This window comes from Peromyscus californicus, unplaced genomic scaffold (genome assembly GCF_007827085.1).
Source record: "Peromyscus californicus insignis strain IS unplaced genomic scaffold, ASM782708v3 Scaffold_7__1_contigs__length_154581171, whole genome shotgun sequence".
NCBI classification, from domain to species: Eukaryota; Metazoa; Chordata; class Mammalia; order Rodentia; family Cricetidae; genus Peromyscus; species Peromyscus californicus.
Window position 1 is genome coordinate 101,890,662 of NW_026294595.1, and position 23,210 is coordinate 101,913,871.

Genomic DNA, 23,210 nt, shown 5'->3' on the forward strand with positions numbered 1-23,210 from the left:
TCCACCCAGGAGAAACTTCCGCTCAGGGCCGGGAAAGTTTGTCAACAAAGCAGGGGACTCCAGGGCTTCAAAACTCGGTTGGCTGTCAGGAGCTAAATGATGATCTGCTCTTCAGGGGCCTTATTTTTAGTTTCTGGATGTTTTACTGTATTTGGTGATTTTTCAAAACTGGGAAAAAGTGATGCCTCATAAGTGAGCTGTGTACTGGAGAGGAAGGGCAGGGAGGAGGGCTGGACTGGGCTTCCAGGGGAGGGTTCTGAGGCAGCTAAGCCCAGCTGTAGCCGCAGCCCACCAGTGGGCTTTCAGACTTGATTCTGCATAACCTCATAGCTAGTCCTATGACCTGAAAACTTCCGGGGCCGGAGCAGCTGGGCCTCACCCTGGAACTCTGCCCGGGGCTCCCTGGGTCCAGTCCCACCCCCAAGCTTCAGGTGTGCAGCTTTCACTGCCCCTGGGGTGTGTCCACGCCACGCTGGCAGTCCTAGGCCCCCCCCCCACTTGTAAGGCATTCCATCAGCAGAATAGCCGGGCTGATCCTCCCCCCTTGAGTTGGGCTGCAGGAGTCTGGAAAGCACATTGACCTTGACATTAGCAGTTGAAAAGTTTCCAGCTAAGAGCTGAACGTCCAGTTCCAGGAGGCTGTGTCGCAGGATGGGTATTGGGAACACTTTTAGGGGCTTTTATAAGTGGAAAGTCCAGACACTGAGAACAAGCACTGAAGGTACAGTTTGAACTTCACCTCAAAGGGTTAGGCACCCCCCTTCCTTCCTCTCCTCCGCTCCCCCCGGGACAGTACCTCTTCCCTCACTGGCTCCGTTCCCACTGGTAGGAAGAAGGAATGGCATGATCCGCTACAGCAACAGCTTCCTTTCCCAGCATTCCAGCTAAGGGTTACCTGGGCCTCAGCAGCTGTCACCACTCCACGCACTCATCCCTCAACCAATCACAATGGCCCAGGAAAGAATGCACTGATTGGTGTAGGCCAGACCTTGTTCTCCCCTGGAACGTGTCCTACAGCGGAAGGGATTCCCCTGTGCTCTGAGCTTGCGCCACAAATACTTCCTGTGCTGAGGGAGGCTCCAGTGTCTCTAACTTTGAGCTATTTACTAATTTTATTTTTGTATATACGTGTGTGGTGCACGCGTCCATGTGCCTGGGGACACCAGTGGTTGGCATCAGGTCCTCCTCTACCACTTTCCATCTTATGTGTGTGTGTGTGTGTGTGTGTGTGTGTGTGTGTGTGTGTGTGTGTGTGTGTGTATAGCTTTGGATTCTTTCCTGGAACTCACTCTGTAGCCCAGGCTGGCCTCAAACTCAGAGATCCGCCTGCCCCTGCCTCCTGAGTGCTGGAATGAGAGGTGAGCGCCACCACCGCCGGACAAGTTTTTTTTTTTTTTTTTTTTTTTTTTTTCCCCTAATGCACAGGAATCTGGCTCTGTCAAACAAGTCAGTGTTCAGGTCCCAGTAACTGGAAAAGCGAAGTGAGAACTCAGGGCTTTCAGCCCTCAAGGTCCACATGCTCTACTCCTGCCCTGTCGCATATGGCCGCTGTGACTGTAATTAAATCTTCATTCAGACAAACGCTCTGACTGAGGCAAGTTATACAATTTTAGAAACCTAAGTTCCGAGCTTCACAAACATGTGAAAAATTTAAATTCCCTTTTTCTTACAGTATTGCTTCAGTGAAACTCCCGGATTACCTGAAAGAGCGTGATCCTGGTGCTTGTCACAGAGATGCTTTGCCTGAGGGGAGGGGACAGTCAGAACTTGGTGCCGTTCCTTTTCCCTTTTCCTAGGACTTAGTTGGCCCATCAGGAAACACACTTACGTTTCCTATCATTTCTGACTTTTAGAGCTGGGTATGCTCAACAGTGAACTTATAAAACTGTAACAGTCTCAGTTAAGGGATGCTCGTTCTTGGTGGAGGACAAGGGCCATTCACAGAAGAAAGACCGTGGACAGTGTCTTCAGTGTTGTTTAGATGTGTCCTTTTTTAAACATGAAGGTGTTTGTTATATAAATGTCCCGAGCACGAAGTTCTGGCAGAATAGTCACTTGAGAGTGTGCTCTGTTGGTAGAGAGGCGTATGAATTAGAAGCAAATGGGACGTGAAGTTCCTGGGACATTGTAGTCAAGCAGAGTGATGTCTAAGACCTACGAGGAGGCAGTAGCTGTTATGACTATGGAGAGAATTTTCAAAGCAATGTTTATGAGTTAGTTTTGAATATCTAGTTTTATTGGAAATTAGGAAGAGAGAGAATCAAGCACAGTTTCTAGGTGACTTGATTAAATGTCACGCTGACTGCAAGAGTCCCAAGAGTGACAGAATACCTGAGGACAAGTTTGGGGATCTACTTCATTTTTTTGAGACAGGGTCTCGCACTGAACCTGGATCTCACTGACTGGCCAGTGAGCTCTCGCTGTCCTCCTGCACTGGGGTCACATGTGTGTGCACCATGACACTTTTTATGTGGGTGTTGGGGATCCGAACCCAGGTCTTCATGTTCGCACAGCAAGCTCTTTACCTTTAGAACCATCTTCCGGGTGCCTGCTCTTATTTAGACATGGCTCTTCGGGAAGGCAGGACTCCTTGGATCCTCCCTCACACTCGTCTCCACCCTGTGGCCCGGGTACCATGCCCATCACCGGAACCAGTCTTGCACTCCTTTCCTGCCTTCCGGTGGGTGTCTCTGTGAGACCCGAGTTTCCTGGTGGCTGAGAGTGCAGCGCATTCACCCTGGTTTCCTCAGGCTGTGGCCTCGTGTGTGGGTGGGGTCGGGAAACTAGCTCAGTGTCTCCCTTAATTTAGGTTTGGGAACGGCAGCTTGACAGGGCAGGGAAGGAGGCACTGGGGGGGCGGGGGGGAGGAAGTAGAAGCCAGGCAGAGCAGACCAGCAGTGGAGAGACACAAAGAGCAAGCGGCCCTGCTGCTGCATAGCCTCTGAGGGTGGCCACGGCGGCGGCGACCTGGGTTTGGAGGACAAAGGCTGGTGCTGATGTCTCTGAAGGTTCCAGGTCACCGAACAATGTAGATCAGACTCAAGAGTCCTGAGATCGCACAAAGAACTCTGCCTCCAAGGGGGAGGGTGCGGATGTTCTGAAGTTCAGTCCCATGAGAAACTGCCTTTCAGCTCTTCCACACTCCTTCCCGCAGACCTGCCTCCTGGGGCTCATAGGGGGCCGGCTGTCAGCCATGAGGGAGAGTCTTGAGATGTTTTTCCCCCAAGTTAAGAGAAGGCCAAGTGGTTATGTGTGTGAGGGCTTCTCTGTGTCCTAGCTAATAAAACAGGACACAGCTGGGTGTCCCCCCCCCCCCAGGTTGGTTTACTCTGGGTGCATTTATGGAATTCTTTCTTGATACACTCCATGAGTGGCGCTTTTTATTTTTTTTTTTAAACCCCAAGAAGGATGAAGTAGAAATTGGAAAATGTCTTTGGTCCTTTGAAGGAAATGACAATTTTCCTTCCAAGTCTTCCCCTGGGACTTTCAGTCAGAGCCGCTGAAAAGAGACATGGCGCCGTCTCCCCCTGGTGGTCAATAGGGGCACAACACCAGGAAGTGCAACCAGATTGCAGGTTGTGTGAACAGTCACCAGGAGAAGCCCCTAAAAGGCTGACTGGCCACTTCTTAGGGAAGCTGTGTGGCTGAGTGCCATGGGGGTGGGGGATGAGGTCCCCCATACTGTGTTATTAAGGTCATGAGAGGTCTACTTCATGGGCCATGGTGGCAGGGAGGTGACAGGCATCAGAGCTTGCTCTGGGCCCCCTTCCTGTTGGGGTCAGATGGTGAGGTGGGTGGTACAAGGGACCAGACATGTGGATATTAGATCACTGGCTATGGTCTTACTGGTATAGACTTTCTCACCTTAGCAGGCTGGTCCCCAAAGCTGGGGTGACCAGGGAAACTGGAGACCGTCACAATGTCCTTTATCTGATGACTTATCAGTGTGAGTTGTGCTACTATAGAACGGGAAATAATATACAAAAATGTCAGCATGTAGGAAGGACAAATACATCTATTAAGAGGTCACTGAAGAGGAGGCCAGACTGAGCTACGTAGTGAGACCCTGTCTCAAAAGAGACAGACAACCCTCAATTGTCAAAATATGAATCAAGGATTTTTTTTCCAGATAAGGAAATTGAGGTTCAGTGACATTATATTCAGAATGAGGCAGAAAGTTCCTGAGTGGAAGCATGGGACCTCTGCCCATGACAAAGATGTCAGAGGCCTTCAGAGGCATGGTACCATGTTAGGAATTACTGGAACTGTGTGTTGGAGACATTATCCTTCTGTACTTTCATGGTAGGCTTGCAGGGATAAGATGCTCTTGTTCAGTGGCCCACACCCACCTCCTTCTTGCCCAAACCCTGTGCTGGCCAGTGAGTGGGGACTGCTGCCCAGAGCTGCTTGGATCAGCCTTGACATCTGTCCCAAGGAGCCGCCAATCCACAGGCTGGTAAGAAACTGGGCAGAGGACAGCCCAACTGAGCAGGAAGGACAGTTTTTGTCTTCCTGTCTGAGACAGGTCTCATTGACTAGCCCAGGCTGACCTGGAAGTCAGCGTAGCCCAGACTGTCCACAAACACGTGGATTAATCCTCTTGCCTCAGCATCCTAGGGGCTGAGATTACATGTGCTAACTAGCACACCCAGAAGGAAGTGCTTAGAGCAGTTGGTTCCTCTAGGGAGTGTGTCCTTCAGAGACAAAGAAGGTCCCACGGGGGCAGGAGGACACGGCTCACGACAGAGGGCAGAGGCAGGGAGGAGCCGCGTTTCATGGAAGCAGCCTTTGGAGCCCCTGTGTTCCAGCTTACAGAGGCCTGAACCCACTGTCAGATTGGACATCCTTGGGCTCGTGTAAGCCTGAACCTGCAGTGCGGCACGGTCTCTGTCTCTGTCTCTCTGTCTCTCTGACTCTGTCTCTGTCTCTCTCTTCCTGTGCCGTTTCATGAGGGAGGAAAGTGAAGCACTAAGATTGTGTGACTTGTCCGGGTCATACAGCCGACTGACTCTATAGCTGTTGTTCCCAATGAATGTCATGGGGTGCCACTGGCTGCCTTGTGTGGTTAAGAATGGCTCAGGACCCTCGGGGATTATCTTACAGTCCTCATCTTGTTCCGTCACCCACTCATCAATCTTCTGTCCAGTGGGGCCACTTGCAAGGCACTATACCCCCCACCCCATCACCTCCCTGCTCCAAGCATCTGTCTGTTCAGTCACAAGCAACCACCTGGCCACCATGCTCCAACCACCCCCCCGGGCAGGAGTGAGTCCTCTCTCTGTTATGCTACACACAAATATACAAAGTCTCATGTAGCCCAGGCTGGGCTCAAACTGACCATGCAGCTGATCCTTGATCCTTCTGCCTCTACCTCCTGAGGGCTGGGATTACAAGCATGTGGCACCATGCCCAGTTTACGTGATGTTAGGGATCAAATTCAGGACTCTATGAATGCCAGGTAAGTACTCTACAGTCCAAGCTACACTGCCATCTCTTTCCTGCTTCCTTTCCACATGACCTGCCTTCCCTTGCCAAAGGACACCCAGGAGTAACTTTCTGGAATCGGGAAGAAAAATGATCTGGAGATGAAATATAAATGACATCGCAGAAAGTCGCTGTGCCCTACAGTCTTGTGTGTTCCCAGCTCCAGGGCTGGAACAGATACCCATCGGAGGTCCCCAGGGCCCTTGGTGCATGCTTTTTCCCCTCTCCTGATGTCACACTGGGAGTCTGAGGGTTTCTGGATATTTCCTCCCTCAAAGCCATCTGCCAGCGTTCACCATCAAGCTACTGGGCAGGAACTGTAGTTAGCAGCAGCAGGGAGGGACCGACTGATTGACAGTTCAGATAAACCCGAAGAGAGTCCATCTCCTTTATCAAGTTTATTTTATTAAAATATATAGGACTGGATATTGGTGGGCGCTGAGACAGGAACCACTCTCCCAGGCTGCACCCAAGAGAGACACTTCTGCCATGCAGACATGCGGCCAGTCTATGTCCCTGCCAGGGGGACAGACCCCTCCTAGGTGGGCGTGCAGCCAGAGGCTAGGGGGTGGGGTCAGTTAGAGTGGTAACCTTCTCCTGTGGCCTTGGCTTCTCACAAGCACAGGAACCCCATTGGGAAGGGCCAGGCTGGGGTAGGGGAGGTCCCTGAGCCAGGGAAAGCTGATGGTCTCTAGATGGGGTAATGGGAGCCCCCAGTTAGGATGGAGATGGGGGTCAGTGCAGCCCTGAGATGGGGGTCCACCTGTGTATGGGGGCCACTGTCACCCTGCCTTTCCTCTAAGGACCTCCCTTTTCCTGGGGCTGGCCTTCTGGGGGAACACCCACTGACTCTCAGAGCTGGGCCTGAGCAGAGACTGGGCTACAGCTGATGGAATGTATTTTGTGGGAATGTTCCATTGGGGGAACATGCTACCTGGGACATGGTCCCTTATGGGGGAGGCCTGGGCAGGCAGGAGCAGCTCTCTCCTCCTGAGGGTCTGTGGACCTGCTGCCTGGTCACAGGTCCCCATCCCTTATGGCTAGCTTCAGCTTAGAGCTGATGGGGGCTCCCATCCCCGGGGTGCAGCCCAGGTGAGCACGGTCCTCGGGTTTGTGCTTTAGAATGTTGGCGAGCCAGGCTGGGAAAGATCTGTGAGACCCCAAGGCTCTGAGGCACAGGATGGATTCCGAGCGTCTTCCTCAGGCCACTGAGTCAGGGCTGTGGGGACCCAGGCTTCCCCCAACCTGCTTCCCCTTGTGGGCATGGCCTGATCTGCTAGGGTGTTTGTGCTTTTTGTATGGGTCGGGATGAGCCTGTTCAAGGGCCACCACAGAGCTATGGCCGATCCACTGTGCCAAGGAACTGGGTGGCAAGTTGCCAGGGAAGAGGAGGGGGATGCCCCCTACCAGGCCTTTCCCATTACAGTCCAGCTCCCTAGTTATCAGTCCCTGAGCCAGGTGACGAACCCCTAGAACCAAAGAGGACCTTGGAGAGGCCAGCCTGGTGCTGGGTGTTGGGAGACCTCTGCCCACCACATTCCCGTTGGCCAGTTGATGGTCTGGTCCATCACCCAATAGTGTGGACAAATTGTTCCCCCAGCTTCTCCAAAAATCTCGATCCTGCCCTGCTCTTAAAGGACATAGCCCAGTGGCCCCTCATGATCTATGCTCACCCCACAATAGGTGACCTGGCACTGGGGTTCCAGGACCCCAGACAAGCATAGCATGAAGCTGCAGGTTCAGCTTCTATCATTATTTCTCCCCTCCTCAGACCTCTTCTCTCTTGGCCCCTGCAGGGTTTCTGGGAACTTCCTAGGGACATGGGTCCATGGGCAGTGAGTAGCCTGGTCTCCCCAGTGGTAGAAAGGACACAAAGGACCTTCGCTTTGTAGATCAGGCACTCTTGGACTCTGAGCTCCTTCTGGGTAACATCCAGGGATGGCCACCCCAGAGGCAGCCTCATATATTGACCTGGGAATGGCCAAGGGTGCCTTCTGGCTGCCACCTCCTCTGCCAAGCCAGAGGAACCGTGTGTGTGTGTGTGTGTGTGTGTGTGTGTGTGTGTGTGTGTGTGTGTGTGTATGTGTGTGTGATGGAGAGACTGTGTCTGTGTGTCTGTCTTGGGAGTAAACTGCTCAGTTTTTGCAAATATATTAGAAAAATGTTTCTCATAGAGGCTGCTCATATGAGGCAGGATTGAGGCTTCTCCAGGCTGAGAAGCAATGACCCACCCAGGGTCCCTCCCGTATGTCCTAGATGACGTTCTCAAACAGCTGCATGGAGCTCATGATGTTCTCATCCTGTGTGAAGAAAGGAGAGGCTGGTCAGGATCTGGGGCAGGGCAGTGGTATTCCCCAACCCTGACTGACTGCAGATTCCTGTCCGGGACTATGCCTCACTGGGTAGATGGGATCCCGAGGAGCAGAGAAGTGGGGAGCAGCTGGTCCCAGTGTCCAAGTGGCAGGGTGCAGCCTGTCACCCCTAGGGATGGATAGCAGGGTCTGGTCATCACTGATGCACAAAACCCTCCTGGCTCCAAATCAGGTCAGGGACCAGGGGCGATCAAGAGGCAGGAGGCAGTGGCGTGTGTTTCCTGTCCCCAAGGACTCAGAGGAGGCTCAGCAGCAGAGCCAAGAAAGCTCTAGGTACCTTTCCCTTAGTGTGATTCTGTCTGGGGGACGGGCACTGGGCTAATCACCCTCCTGCTGACCCCACATTTGCTCTCTGATTGGAGATACCATGAGAAAAGCTGAGGGGGGGGGGGGTCAGGGCTGGGTGAAGGAGGGGACAGCGAGGAGATGGACTCAGGAAAGATGGAAGTTTCCCAGTAAGTGGGGCCCGAGGACAGCTAATGGCATCCTCCATGCACCCTGGCAGGAACAGGATCCTGTGTGTGAGGAGGGAGGGAGGGGAAGAGAGAGAAACACACACACACACACACACACACACACACACACACACACACACACGCACGCACAAAGAGAGAGACAGAGAGACGGAGAGACACAGAAAGAGACAGAGACAGAGACGGAGAGACACAGAAAGAGACAGAGACAGAGAGACCACAGAGGCTCCAAGCCCAACATCTGGAGCCACCTACCTTCTGACAGGTCTCCAGAAACTCGTCAATGGTCACCACTCCATCCTGGTTCCTGTCCATTTTCTGCAAGCCATGTCCAAGGTGAGCCTATCTCCCTTAGGGCCTTCCCCTAGTCCAGCCTGAGCACACTGCAGGGGTGGGGTGAATGCCTTCCTCCAATTCTACTGGCCCCTCTATTTCCCACCCTTTCCTGCCAACCTTACCCTTGGTGACTCCTCAGGTGGCCTGCTTAGGGGGCTCCCTGCTGGCTCACCTTAGCTTAGCTTCCCAGCATTCCTTCTGTGCCTGCCTAATCCCTCAACTTTGGAACAGGAGCCAGCACTTCAGAGGCACTGGATGACCCCGATGAAATGGAAACCATTGGTTCCTCCAGCCCCTTCAGAATGGAGGCAACTTCAATACCACTCAGGTAGGGTGTGAGGAGGGAGCTTGCTCCAAATATGTCCCAAAGGTACTAAAACACTGGACCCTGTGTAGGTGCCAGCTGCCTCTGCACCTGGGAGCCCAGAGTACCTCATTTTCCAGAGGAAGTTCACTGGGAGAGGGCCTGGGCTTCATTCACTCCCCAAGGGACTCTGACCATCAGCTAGGGTGGGGAGCCCAACCCCATCTCTTCACTGGCATTGGCTGAAGGCTCAACCAGGGTAAGAGGCTCACTAGGGTTGTCCCCCCCCATCAAAGATCAGGGCTCACATACCTGGAAGAACCTCTCCACATGCTCCAGGGGTGCGTCTTCCCGCAGGATGGGGTAGGTGTGGCGGCCCATCATGTCGTAGATGGATTTCATGATGGCCAGCATCTCCTGGAGGACAGAGGCTGCATGAGCTGCTTCCACTGCATGGATGCCTGAGGGTCTTGAGTGTTACCTCCAAGGGCCAAGCTACCACCAGGGCAGTGGTGAGTGCATTTGAGGTGCCTGGGAGCTACAGAGAGTGAGCTGGCTCCTCCTATCCAGTGACTCCCAAGAGAAACTGGAGATAGATTTTTTTTTTTATGCACCTGTCTTCCAAACAAGAAGCTATAGCGACTGTTTAAGATAAAACTGTTTGGGCCAAACCAGACTGTCTGTGGGACTGGGTGGCCAGGTCACAAGGCAGGGCTGAGAATCACCAGGCTAGTGGCATCAGGAGAGGAAGGAAAGGCAGATCTGCCAACCCAGTACCTCTTTGGTGATGTAACCATCCTTGTTAATGTCGTAGAGATTGAAGGCCCACTTGAGCTTCTCATGGACTGTCCCTCGGAGCAGGATGGAGAGCCCGACCACAAAGTCCTGTAGAGGAGAGGGAGGGTGAGGAGCAGCAGCCATGGCTGGGGTTCCCTTTCCAGCTCACCATGTGACTCCCACTGAAAGTCACCTTCCTTCAAATGAGGGTCTTCCACAGTCGAGTGGCAGATGTGTCCCTTCAGGTGGTCAGCATGTGGGTGTGTGCGCATGTGTGTGAGGTTGTGTGTCCTTATGTGTGTGAGCACATGCATAACTCTGTGTGTGTGTGTGTGTGTGTGTGTGTGTGTGTGTGTGTGTGTGTGTGTGCATGGTAGTCAACATTGAGTCAAGCAGAGACTTAACTGTTGGTTTGGTGGCTTGTGCTCATTTCATGTATTTCTGCTGTCTGGGGTGCTCCTTCAGCACAGGGGAGTGTTCTACTTTAGTCCATGAAGCGTCTACAAGTCAAAGGTCCTTGAACCCTTTTAGCTTAACAAGCTAAGTGCACAGTGTTCAGTCTGGTCAGCTACTGTCACCTGTGGGATGTGACAGATAAAATGACAAGATGCGAATGTTCACACAATTGCTGTGTACAAATTCCAGCTGGAAGGCATGAGAAGCAAGCCCTCTTCCCCTCCCCACCACGGGGTCCTCTTTGGCTGTTCTGAAAGGAAGGGAATATCCTGGGGAACTGCCAATGGAGGCTGCAGAGGGACAGGGTTGAGCCTCAAAGGACTCGGTCCCCACTCCCAGGTTAGACTCTCTGGCCACAAGGAAGCCCATAGGACAAGGAGAGACCAAGGGAAACAGAATAGCCATTTGTAAGGAACAGAACATTCCAGAAGGAATAAAAAAAAAAAAAACATAACGAAAACAAGGAGATGCAGAGGTTAGAAACCTGGCATGCCTTACACAAAAACATAGGACACTGTTTATAAAAGAAGACAGAGGAATAATCCATGACCAGAAAGAGCTTGCTAGTTGGTAGGGATCAAAAATGCGAAAAGGTTTGGAGGAGCAAGTGGGGTCTTCCAAGAAATGCACGTGGACACACACACACACGCACACACACACACACACACACACACACACACACACACACACACACAGAGAGAGAGAGAGAGAGAGAGAGAGAGAGAGAGAGAGAGAGAGAGAGAGAGAGATCGAGAGAGAGAGAGATCCCGGGGGACAGTGAGTACCAGGACAGAAACTCCAGGCAGAACCAGAGAAAATGCAGCAAAGTGAGTCAGAGAAATCGGGAAAGATTTCCCAGAAGGCAAAGCTAAGTTCCCAGGCCCCACCCCCCCCACCCCCCCCCCACCCCCCCCACCCCCCCCCCCCGCTTCGAGTGGCACAGTGTGAGATCAGCTACAGCTGAACCCACGGCACAGGCATTCCTGGGGAGGCTTAGCCAAGAGAGGGTTTCCAGAGAGAAACACAAAGCCAACTGGGAGAAACCAATCAATATCAATTATCCATCCATCCATCCATCAATCATCCATCCTTGTCAATAAGGTCCCACACACCTGATCAGAGTCATCTGATGGCTTGTTGAACAGTAGCCCTGGGGGAATGGTGCCTGAGAAACACCCTCCCTGGAGTTCTATCCATGCAGCAGGCGAAAGAGAGGAAGGGAAAAGGTATTTCCGGGGGATACCCAGTGGCTATCACTTCCCACACACTCCTTCCAAGGAGCTGCTGGGAGATGCACCCTTGAAAAGAGAGCAAAGCCAGGGAGATGTTTAGGGAGCCCCCAGTCCAGGGGACTTGACCTGGGGAGGGGGAAGAGAAAGCAGGTCCAAGGCGGGTCTGATGGAGCTGGAGAGCTTTCACTGAGTCACATGACAACCTGACTCCTGCAGTCAGGTGTCAAGAGAAGGAGGGAAAAGTGTGTGCTCAGGGAGTCGTAAGACACCAAATCTAAACGAGGAGTTGTGGAAACGTGTTACAAGGAGACTTTGGGCCTAAAGCTTTTGGTGTAGGGGGTCACCCAGTTTTCCCAAAGTCTGCCCTGTCAGTCTACTGGCCTTGGAAGTCATGAAAAAAAAAATTCAAAGGAGAAACGAGGTGGGATTTCTTACACTCCTAAGCTTGTGGGTGTGGTTTACCCAAGCAAGGGAGATTCAAAGTCATCCCTGAAGCCTTGACAATCCACCTCCACATTGCCCACTCTACAGGCCTTCCCTGTAGGAGGCTGAGGGGTGTGGTGTCGTTTGGATGCGAGCCTTCTCAAGTAGACCACGAGGGGGCGCAATCACTCTCCTATCTTCTAGAAACCTTGCATTTTGCCACACAGCCCGCAGCTAACAGAGGACTGAGAACTGTCCCTGCAAGGCCACCGGAGGGCCTCGTTTGTCAAGCAGCATAATTTCACGTGTGATCACCACCAGTCTTAACTCCAGGCTCCAAGGTGTAAGCTCCAAAGAGGCACCCAGGACTTATTCAGGTTTCCAAGTCAAGATCCCAAAGATGAACATAAAGAAGCTGCTAAGAAACCTGAGATGACAGTTCACACCATATTAGGGAGGCCAACTTGGTCAGTAACATGGAAGCCATTATAGGGTTGGGGATACAGTACAAAGAGGTGGCCACACCCTCCAGACACGTGATAGCTCCACTTTCCAAACGAGCAGCTTGTCCAATGCCATTTCCAAGCTGGGTACCCGGGAGTCACCCACAGTTACTGAAGTGTTTGGAAAGCTCTGTACTTCTCTGGTAAGATAAACCAGCTGAATTAGAAAGGGCCTTCGTGGCATGAACTGGTAAGGCACACCCACGTTCAGCACTGTCCACAGCAGGTGGAGGAAGGCAGGAGGGACCTGGGACCACATCCGCTTGGCTCTGCTGCAGCTTGACAGTTTTACTGCCTCTGCTGTTGTCCTTCATTTTGTCAAGGGTGAGAAGTTATATATATATATAATTATTATTATTTTGGCAGAGGGAAGGTTCTGAGATGTTGAGTTGGGCTAAGTATCTTCCAGAGAGCACTGTCCACCCACCTGAAAGGATCATCCTAGACTCCTGGGATCCTGGCCCGGGGGCACACCGAGGATGGAGCAGTAGAAATATGTGCCCCGCCCCCTGCTTCCTGTAGAAAGCTTCCCAGAGCAGAATGCCACAAGGAAGTTCCTCAGGGGACTGAAGCCAAAGAGATTCATTTCACACATAGAGAAGTGTGTGGAAGACTCCGGAAGGTATCAGTGCTGAATGACCCGAGAAGGTGCCAGAGGTCCCATCTCAGCCACTGATGTGCCCTGCTTCCCAGACACATCACCTACCCCAAGATCCCTCTCTATGTCATTTAGGAAGGGTCCACAGGGACAGGAAGTGGTGATCACAGGAGGGGGCGGGCACCATGACCTTCCTGGTCCATGGACTCACAAAAGGGTCCTGAAGATGACCGAATGGCTTGTTGATGGATAGGTAAAGCTCCCCTACATGGTCGTGGCTGGGTGCCTCTCTCTGGATTCCTTTCCATGCTTCTCCAAGAGGCTCTGTGGTCCCAGGGCGGAACCTCAGGAACTGGCCACAGGGGAAGCCTGGGGAGGCCACACAGTTCCCGGCTAGCTCCCTGTTCGCCTTGTGTTTTCTTTGTGCAATGACTTCGGTGCCTCAGGTGTTAATGAAAATAAGTGGTAACTATACCGTGTGTATACAGAGGCAATGGCCCTTCTGGTGGGCGTGGGGGCTGTGGTCACAGAGCTGAGCCCAGGCTCCCAGGCCCATCCGGTGTATCACTGTGGCTGGTGCTGTGTAAAAATAACCCAGTGGCATTATTGACGAGTTATTATTACCCCGGCCTGGCTGTCCATGGCCTTTTGGAGCTGTGTGCTTGCTAGACCGCTTTCCTGCTGGCCGTCCTTGGCCTTGGAAGCCAAGCTGGGGCACGTATCGATCAGGCTAGCTCTCAGTGAGGTCCTCTCTGAAGAGGTTTCAGCTTTTCTCCTGCAGCTATTTTTAGGGACCTGGGCTCCACAGATGGGGCCTGTCTCAAATGACGGCATGTGGCCAGCCCTGGGAGTAACCCATGATACCACTGCTCTTGGGGAGCCCAGGCTGTCTGGAGCGATGTGGGGGGTTCTGGCTTCTCCTTCCCCACTCTGAGCAACACTGGCCCTCACTCATGGTGTCCTGCTGGGATGACAACCTGGAGGCCTCAAGCCCACTCAACATGTTCTGAGTGTTTCTGACCTGCTTGCTTAGTAATAAGGTCAGGGAACAGTGACTCGAAACCCCACTTTGAGGCATTTGAGACCCAGGCGTGGTAGCTCATGGCTGTGTTCCCGGCACTCTGGAGGCTAAGGCAGGAGGATTACGAGTTTGAGGCCAGTCTGGATTGTACAGAGAAACCTGGTTTCAAAGAAACAAAAACAAGGGCTGGTGAGCCGTTAAAGGCGCTTGCCGCCAAACCCGACAACCTGAGTTCGATCCCCAGGACCCACACGGTGGATGGAAGCTGACTCCTGAGGGCCGTCCCCTAACCTCCACACACCTGCTGTGGCGCGTGCCCCTCCCCAAACACATGATAAGTACAGTGTTAAACATCCTTGACCTCAAAGGTGTAGACTTGCGTCGGGTCACTGCTAGCTGAGGGAGTCCTGGCAGCTTCCCTGGCTGGCTAACGAAATTGGAGGCAAACTCCCAGAATGGAAGAGAAAGCTAGCCACCGGCCATCGGTCTCCTTGTGTCCTGAGTGACATGTGGAAGGCTCTGCCCAGGATCGAGTCTGACTCATTCAACAGCCCTAAGAAGTTGGTACTGGGGTTGAGGGGACCACTCCGAAGACCACGGGGGCAGGACACAGGGGTCAGCGGGGACCTACCTCGAAGTGGATGGCCCCGTTCCCATCCGCATCGAAGGCGTTGAAGAGGAAGTGTGCGTAGGTGGTGGCGTCTGGGGGGAGAAAGGGCAAGACTAGAGTTGGGTTATCTGGAAGTCTGTTCCAGTCTCACACAGTCCTGCCTGGAGCGCATGCCCAGTGGGGGTTCCCCTCTGATCGGTCAGAAGCAGCATCAGGCCCTCCAAAGAGGAAGGGGTGGCTAGGAAGGTAGAAATGGTCCCAAGGTCCCCTCCCCAGAAAGGGGGCATAGTCAGGGCCTGGAAGCAGTCGGGGAGGCCTGGCCTTGGACTCACCTCCCTGCGGGAAGAACTGTGAGTAAATGAGTTTGAAGGTGTCTTCATCCACCAGGCCCGTGGGGCACTCCTGTAGGGAGAAGTCACACCTCTCAGTGGCCTTGGCCACTTCTGGCTCCATGCCTGACTCCACAGGGCTGACCTCTCTCCACCCTCTGGAAGGATGAGGTGCCCACTACCAGAGGCACAATCTGCCTGCCCCTCTGAGCCCTGGGCTAGCGAAGCCTTTTGTAGGGTAGGCAGAAGGCAGGGTAGACGGGGTTGCGGGGGCTGCTCCCTTCATGCCGATGCTGTCCCTACTGGTCCAGCATTGGAGGCTGTCACAGAAGGGCATGGTGGCTTTCACAACATCCATGTTGAACCCCACCCCCCAAATAGCTCTTCCATTACATACAAGTCCTGCAAAGACCCCATTTCCTGGTTAGGAAACAGGAAGGTGGGTCGGGATCTCTCTCGAGGCTCTAATGGGGACTGGGGACACAGGGGCACTCACATTCTTGAAGCCTCGGTAAAGGGACTGCAGCTCCTTCTTGGTGAACTTGGTCAGGGCCTGCAGCTGGTCCAAGCCCTCTGGCTGGTGGCGCACTGTGGACAACTCCAGTTCACTGTCACTGCTGTCTGGAGGAGGACAGAGACCCAGCAGGGGGAGAGACATGTGGTGTGGGCAGGAACCAGGACACAGCAGAAAGAGAGGATAGGGGACTCTCCTTGTGTGACTCCCCTGTATCGCCATGCACAGATGGGGAGGGGAGTGGGAGGGAGACACGGGAAAGATCTCACCACAAGCTACCACTTTTAGACTATCTCTTCCTGTAGCCCTCCTTGACCTCACAGGAATGGGAAAGGCACCAGCCTTGGTCCACCCCAGCCTGAGGAGCTTGCTGGGTAGGGGCAGGGTCTTTATTCCCATTTCTATTCAAACAAACGGACAAAACGACACACCAGAATATGTGCCAGGGCTGCCTTAGGGGTAGAATGAGACTTCCGGTGACATTTCCTAACGACCAGACCCTCCCCCATACATTTTCTCGGAAGTGGCATGCATCTTGCTCACAGTACATAGTAAAAGCTCTGGACAGGAGAACTGCAAGTGCCCACCCCTTGTGGGTAACGTTCTCAAAGTGCTTGTCTTCTGCGAACACAGGTGTAGAAGATCCTTTGTACTACAATCACGTCTCTACCAACAAGGTAGGTCAGAAACTGTACACACAGCTTGCCTGGAGGGGCTCGGGGCGGCCTGCACACTCGGGGTGGCCTGCACACTCGGGGCAGCCTGCACACTCGGGGCGGCCTGCATGCTCAGAGCGGCCTGCACACTCAGGGCGGCCGGGCCTCAGAAGCACCGGCTGTTTCCCTGGCCAACCACGTACCCTGGTCCCAGGTGAAGACGTTACCTCTTCCTTCTCTATGTTTCTGTGCTTCTGCTTCATCGAGAGCAGCGGTTCTCAGCCTTCCTAAGGCTTCGACCCTTTAACACAGTCCCTCACACTGTGCTGACCCCCAACCGTAAAATTTTGTTGCTGCTTTATAACTGTAAATTTGCTACTGTTATGAATCATAATGTAAACATCTGTTTTCGGATGGTCTTAGGGGACCCCTGTGAAAGGGTGGTTCCACCCCCCCAAAGGGGCCATGACCCACGGGTCGAGAACCACTGATTTAGAGGCTGTAGCCAAAGGCAAATTCCCCAAAGTGCTTTCCAGACCATCTAGCTGCCTGCCTCCCTGTTGTAGAGTATTGTTTTAAGCTGTGTTATTTTTGTTGATGTTGCATTTGTTTAACTCTGTGAAGCCGTGTTACTGTGCCTGTGTAAAACACCTGATGGTCTAATAGAGAGCTGAGCAGCCAATTGTGAGGCAGGAGAAAGGATAGGCGGGGCTGGCAGGCAGACAGTATGAATAGAAGGAGAAATCTGGGGAGAGGGATTGAAAAGGAGGAGCCAGAGAGGGAGGAGGACTCCAGGGGCCAGCCACCCAGCTACACAACCAGCAACGGAGTAAGAGTGAGATTTTCAGAAGTAAGAGAACAGGATAAGCCAAGAGGCAAAAGATAGATGGGGTAAGTTAAGTTAAGGGAAGCTGGCTAGAAACTAAGGCAAGCTAAGGCTAGGCAGTATTCATAAGTATGAATTCATCTCCGTGAGATTTTTTTTGAAAGATGGGTGGCAGGCCCCCCAAAAGAGTAAAAACAACAACAACAACAACACTTCCCCTCCTGCTCCATGATGTGGCACCCTGTCCCTAGTTAAGGTGACCCCTCCCATGTGGGCAGTGGGTCCCAGTCCTCAAGCCCAGGCGCTCCTTCTAGTTCTCTTCTCTATGTCTTTTCCCTTCTCTCTGGTCATTCCCACCTTCATAAGGACATCCCGGGCTTTTAAAACTTTTGTGATACTGAACCTGAATGCAGCGTGAACATTGAATGGGTGAGCATTCTACCACTAATCTGTACTCAAGCCCTGGACACCTAGTAAATCTGGCTACCTATCCAATGAAGCCCTGACAAGCCACATGTGAGCCTTCAATGCCACTCTGGCTGGTGTCCCAAGAGGATTTGTCTCCAGATAGGGCCACCTGTACAAGGATGCTCACAGCAGCAGTGAGGTTTTTGTTTGTTTCGTTTTTTTTTTTTTAAATCAGATGGGGAGCTAGAGACATCTTTGTCTCTCATAGCAGGATGGGCAGACAGATGTGGAGGACACACCCCAGGGAGGAGCCTTCCGTGTGAGCTGCAGAGCAGCATGGATGCTGGAATGAAGGGCTTGCCTTCGTGAGGAGGGAGACTTTTTAGACTGGGTTATAAAAATGCCTAGTAACACGCTTTCTACAGAAACGATATCCTGAGTAGCCTAGTAACATGCTTTCTACAGAAACAATATCCTGAGTACAGAAGCACAGGCCGGGCTAGAATAAAAGCGGGGAGAAAGGATAAGAAACTCAGAAATTCCATGATGAGAAGATTATTTCATCCCGAAGACAGAACAGAACAATACAGAATATACTGCATCACTTAAACATAGCTGTTAAATATCTGAAGCAAAGTAAATAAGTAAATAAAAAATCAGAACCACAGGAAGGAACAGATACAGCACAACCATAATTGAAGATATAAACATTCTTTTTCAGCAACTGGCACAAGTAGATATAAAAGATTCAGAAGCCACTATCAACCAATTTCATCTAATTAATATTTATAGAACACTATACAGAGATTGTAGAACATACATTCTTTTCAAAAGCCTACCCTGTGGTTGCCAGGATATACCAGATGCTGGTACATAAAATGGATCTGACCATAGCAGCAATAAGTTAAAATCCAAATAAATGTTTAGAAAAATCTTAAGTGTTTGAAAATGAAACAATACACTTGTAATGAGCCCACAGGTTGGAGAAAGTAAAGTTTGAACTGAGTGATAGTGAAGACATGGGCTGTCAAGATCTGCTGAGTGTGGGTAAAGTTGTGCCCAGAGAGAATATCATAGCCTTTAAATTCTTCTATCAGGCCAGGCATGGTGGCACACGCCTTTAATCCCAGCACTTGGGAGGCAGAGGCAGGCGGATCTCTGTGAGTTCGAGGACAACCTGGTCTACAAAGTGAGTTCTAGGACAGCTAGGACTACACGGAGAAACCCTGTCTCGAAAAATCAAGAAGAAAGGAGGAGGAGGAGGAGGAGGAGGAGGAGGAGGAGGAGGAGGAGGAGGAGGAGGAAGATAGGTACTCAGGCACAGTGGCTCACGACTGTAATCCCAGCATTCAGGAAACTGAGGCAGGAGGATTGCTAGGAGAGTTCCAGGCCATTCTAGGTTACAGAGTAAAATTCTATCTCAGAAGGAGGAGGAGGAGGAGGAGGAGGAGGAGGAGGAGGAGGAGGAGGAGAGAGCTGGATGAAAAGCAGTGATACAGACTCTTACACCGAAGCCTTTTAGGAGCTGGGAAGGTACCTCAGTTGGTAACACTTGCTGTGAAAGCATGAGGACCGGAGCTCCTTCTCAAGGTAAAAACAGATGTGTGGGGCCAGTGAGGGGTCCCCTGGGTACAGACACTTGCAATGCAAACCTGACAACCTAAGTTTGGCTCCTGGGAACCCACAGATAAAGTCAGATGTGGTGTAACGTTCTTCTGTAATTCTAGCGCTCCTATGGTGAGGAGGTGGGGTGGTGGTGGAGACAGAACTGCCCGGAAGCCACGAACCTGTGCACTGTCCTGAAGTACACAGAGCACAGGAAAACAGAGTGGAAGATGAGAACTGACTCCCATCAATTGTCCTCTGACCTCTCTACATGCACCATGGCATGTGTACCCACAAGAAAACACACACACACACACACACACACACACACACACACACACACACACACACACACACGTATAACAAAATAATTTAGAAATTCAAGGTAAACAGAAGAAAGGCCATTAACAAAAATATAGTAGCACTTGAGCTGAGCCAGGCCTGGTGACTCACAGTCTGTAATCCTAACACTCAGGAGCCTGCTGCAGGGGGGTAGTCCCCAGTTCAAAGCCAGACTAGGCTACAGTTCCAGACCCCGTCTCCAAACAAACAAACAATAACAACAAAAACAACAAGTGATAATGATAGAGAAAAATAAGAATTGAGCTCAAGAAACAATTAAACAAATAAATACAGACAAAAACCTATAAAGCCATTAAGAAATCCAGTAGGAAATCATAGGCTGGGAAAACATATTTCTAGTGCATATATCTGATGAGGGCTCATCTCCAGAACATGTAACGAAGTTCTGCAAGCCAACGATAATATAACTGATAACTCCACCTTCCCCGAAAGATCTATAAACGGTCAGTACAAGAAGGACTGCCCTCAGCACCGACCCATCAATCAAAGAAATGCAAATGAGCCAATGTAAATGGTGATTCGTCCAATCATCTGTCATGCCCATGAGATGGATGCAGTGAGTGTTGGTGAGGGTGTGAATCTCCTGGGAGCTTGTGTACTGTTATGGCAAGTATATAAAATGGTATACTCAATGGGCCACTGCTTGGCAATTTCTTAGGAAACGCTTATCAAACTTAGGGCCATAATCACATGGGGTAAATGGGGATTCACAAAGTCTACAGGAAGACTTGTGCACAGCTATTCAAAGAAGCCTTATTCTTATTAATGTTTTCAGCAATAAAACTGAAAGCTGCCCAGTCAATAAAAGCATGGATATGTGGCCCATTCATTATGAAAGAACAATATTCTTTATTAAAAACAAGCAAGGATCTATTTGTCCATAGCAACACAAAGCCATCTCAAAATGTTAAACTGAGGCAGCTTTTTCTCAACTCCACATTTAGTAACATGACCCAGTATGGGCTGTGAGCCCCAGTTTAAGACAATTTGCTTCTCAACCTGTGGGTCAGATATCCTGTATTCAGATATTTATATTACAATTCATAATGGTAACAAAATTATAGTTAAAAAGTAGCTACAAAACAACTTTATGGTTGGGAGGGGTCACCACAATATGAGGAACTGTATTAAAGGGTCGCAGCATCAGGAAGGTTGAGAACCACTGTTTTAGGTCTAAGGAAGAGAAAACACAGATGTTCATGGACAAAGCCTAAAACTAAGTCTGTGAAGACCAAACAGGTCTGGGACGATCTGCCATGTGCCTGTGCATGTGTGTGCCATGTGTGTGCAGGTGCCCACAGAGGCCAGAAAAGGGCCCAGATGCCCTGGAGCTGAAGTCACAGGTGGCTGCGGGGGAGGGGGACAGGGAGGAGAGAGAGAAGAGGCTGAAAATGAACACCTTTTTAAAATGACAAAGCCAGGCATTGTGATGTGGGGGAGAGTGTGCAGACTGTGAGGCTGAAGGGTTGTGAAGGCCAACCAGGAAGGCAGAGAGTCCGGGGCTAGCTCGGGCTACTCGGCGAGACTGTGTCTAGAGAAACCAGATACAGGGGACAAAGTGTCCCTGTCCCTGGCACTTTAAAAGCCAAGCAAACAGTCAGTTCTCAAAGGACCACCAGTGATCCTCACACCACCCAACATGGTAATCTTGATCTCCAAACCTTGTAACAGCGACATTAGGAGGGATGCCATTTCACTCCAGAAGACAGATACAGGGTCATGACCCAAATGCTAGCCAGCTGTGCTCCACTGTGGTTTATTTTATGATAAAGTGTATGATAATTAAGATCTGGGGATTATAAGAAGGGAAAATTTATGAAAATCTTACTGATAACCAAATGTAGTGGTGTACACTTGTGATCTCAGCACTTGGGAGGCAGAGACTGGAGGATCAGGAGCTCAGGGCCAGCCTTGGCTACATAACAAGTCAAGGCCAACCTGAGCTATGTCAGCCCATGTCAAGAGGACTGAGGAGGGTGAGGCAGAAGAGAAGGAGGAGGAAGAAGATGGGGAGGAGGAGGAGATGAATTCCTGAAAAGTCAATAGCAGTCCTCTGCACCAGTAATAGCCACCCCGAAAACACACTGAAAATAAGAGGTAACACCCACACGAGCAGCACAACCCAAAGACACTGAAGCAGTAAGGGAGACTTAAGGGACCTCTGCAGACAGATGGACGTCCCTGCTGTGTAGGGCCACGCGATAGTAACATAATATTATAGAGATGGATAATATTACAAACACACCATTTCTCCTTAAAGTTATATACATGCATAGTCAATGAATTCCAATAAAAAATTCCAGGGTGGGATCTGGGGAGATGGCTCAGTTGGTAAAGTGATTGTTGTGTCCCCAGTACCCACATTAAGAGACGAGTGAGATGGCTCAGGCTTGTAATCCCAGTGCTAGGAGGGGGAGACAGTGGGATTCCTGGGACCCCCTGTCCAGCCAGTCTAACCTACTTGGCTGATAAGAAACCCTATCTCAAAAACAAGGTGGCTGACCCCTGAGGAATAACATCTGAGGTTGACCTCTAGTTTCCATGTACGTATACACACACACACACACACACACACACACACACACACACACACACACACACTGAAATCCAGTTGGATTTTTCTAGAACCTTGATAAACTCAGTCTGCGTAAGGAGTTTTTCCTATTAGAAATCTACCCTGTCTGTGTATGGCACAGCCACTACAGAGAACACTGTGTGCCTGTGATATGGTGAACCCACCAACCAGCTGCCCAGGGAGCTCCGAAGTGTTAAGGGGATTTCACAATTTGTTTAGTAGGGAGCATTAGAAACTGGGATCCATATACAGAGAACAAAGCTACACACATCTGGATTCTAGCACACAGCCAGATGACTAAAGACCCAGGGGTAAAAGGGAAGTGACAGAGTTAACATCGAAGATGGAAATGGACCAGTGATATCACTGCACATCTGAAATCAGCACTAATTGGGGCAGAGGCCTGGACCCACATAAGGCAAGGAGAAACGAACTCCTGGAAATTGTCCTCCAGATGTGAAAACACACACACACACACACACACACACACACACACACACACACACACACACACACAGAGAGAGAGAGAGAGAGAGAGAGAGAGAGAGAGAGAGAGAGAGAGACAGAGAGAGAGAGAGACAGAGAGACAGAGACAGAGACAGAGAGACAGAGAGACAGAGAGACAGAGAGACAGAGAAATGCTCATGCCCTGGTTGACTCCTTCCCTTCTCTTCAGGATCCCAACCACCATTTTATGGTTAGGCTGCTCTGCCTTTGACCATGCAGCTTCTTCTTCTTAGAATGCCAGAGGAAGCTTCTGGAAACACATTTGCTCCTAACCTGCCTCAAGCCTACTACAAAATCAATTGGTGTCCCCTCCCAGCGTCCCCCAGCTCAGACTTCACCTCTGACATCTCTCTCCTCTCCCTCTCTCCACTCAGCTATACTTTCCCATGTCCATAAAACCTACCAGGCATCCTACCCCCACTGGGCCTCTGCTCATATGCCAGTCACCTTCTCGGAGGGACAACCCCACTGCTCTCTACCCCCATCCTGGTCTTACACCTTGGGTTGGCTGTGACTTGCTGGCATATGCCTATTTCTGCTTTCTGTGTATGGACTGAATGCTCTACCCAAGCCCTAATGCTCTATGTGGCCAGATTTGGAGACAGGATATCCTGGATATCATTGCTGTGATTTGGATGAGTGCCCCCCCCCCCAAATGTTTGGTCACAACAAGAAATGTCAAGAAAGAAGCAGTTCCCAGCCACTAGATGGGCCAGGGTAGGGGAAGAAGGGCCTTGAGGTTAGGGTTACTCAGAAGGACAAGCATATAGCTATATGGGTTTTGTGTCGTTCAAACTCCAGTGTCTCTCCCACACTGCCCATCAGTGCATCCACTGAT

The 23,210-nt window shown here is 51.1% G+C and overlaps 1 protein-coding gene across 3 annotated transcripts in view; it reads right to left on the bottom strand.

Annotated features, from left to right (window-relative positions):
* Positions 1-5,869: 5,869 nt before the first annotated feature.
* Kcnip3 (potassium voltage-gated channel interacting protein 3) overlaps positions 5,870-23,210 on the bottom strand; it is a 72,560-nt gene continuing 55,219 nt past the window's right edge. For 2 of the 3 annotated variants that reach the window (XM_052723080.1, XM_052723082.1), the window contains exons 3-9: positions 15,415-15,539; positions 14,922-14,991; positions 14,611-14,681; positions 9,747-9,854; positions 9,282-9,386; positions 8,585-8,647; positions 5,870-7,784 (exon numbers count right to left, since the gene is read on the bottom strand). In XM_052723080.1, coding sequence (XP_052579040.1) covers positions 7,737-7,784; positions 8,585-8,647; positions 9,282-9,386; positions 9,747-9,854; positions 14,611-14,681; positions 14,922-14,991; positions 15,415-15,539 — 590 coding nt within the window. In that variant the 3' untranslated portion in view covers positions 5,870-7,736. The remainder of the gene's footprint in view (positions 7,785-8,584; positions 8,648-9,281; positions 9,387-9,746; positions 9,855-14,610; positions 14,682-14,921; positions 14,992-15,414; positions 15,540-23,210) is intronic. The other variant, XM_052723079.1, reaches the window with a different exon arrangement.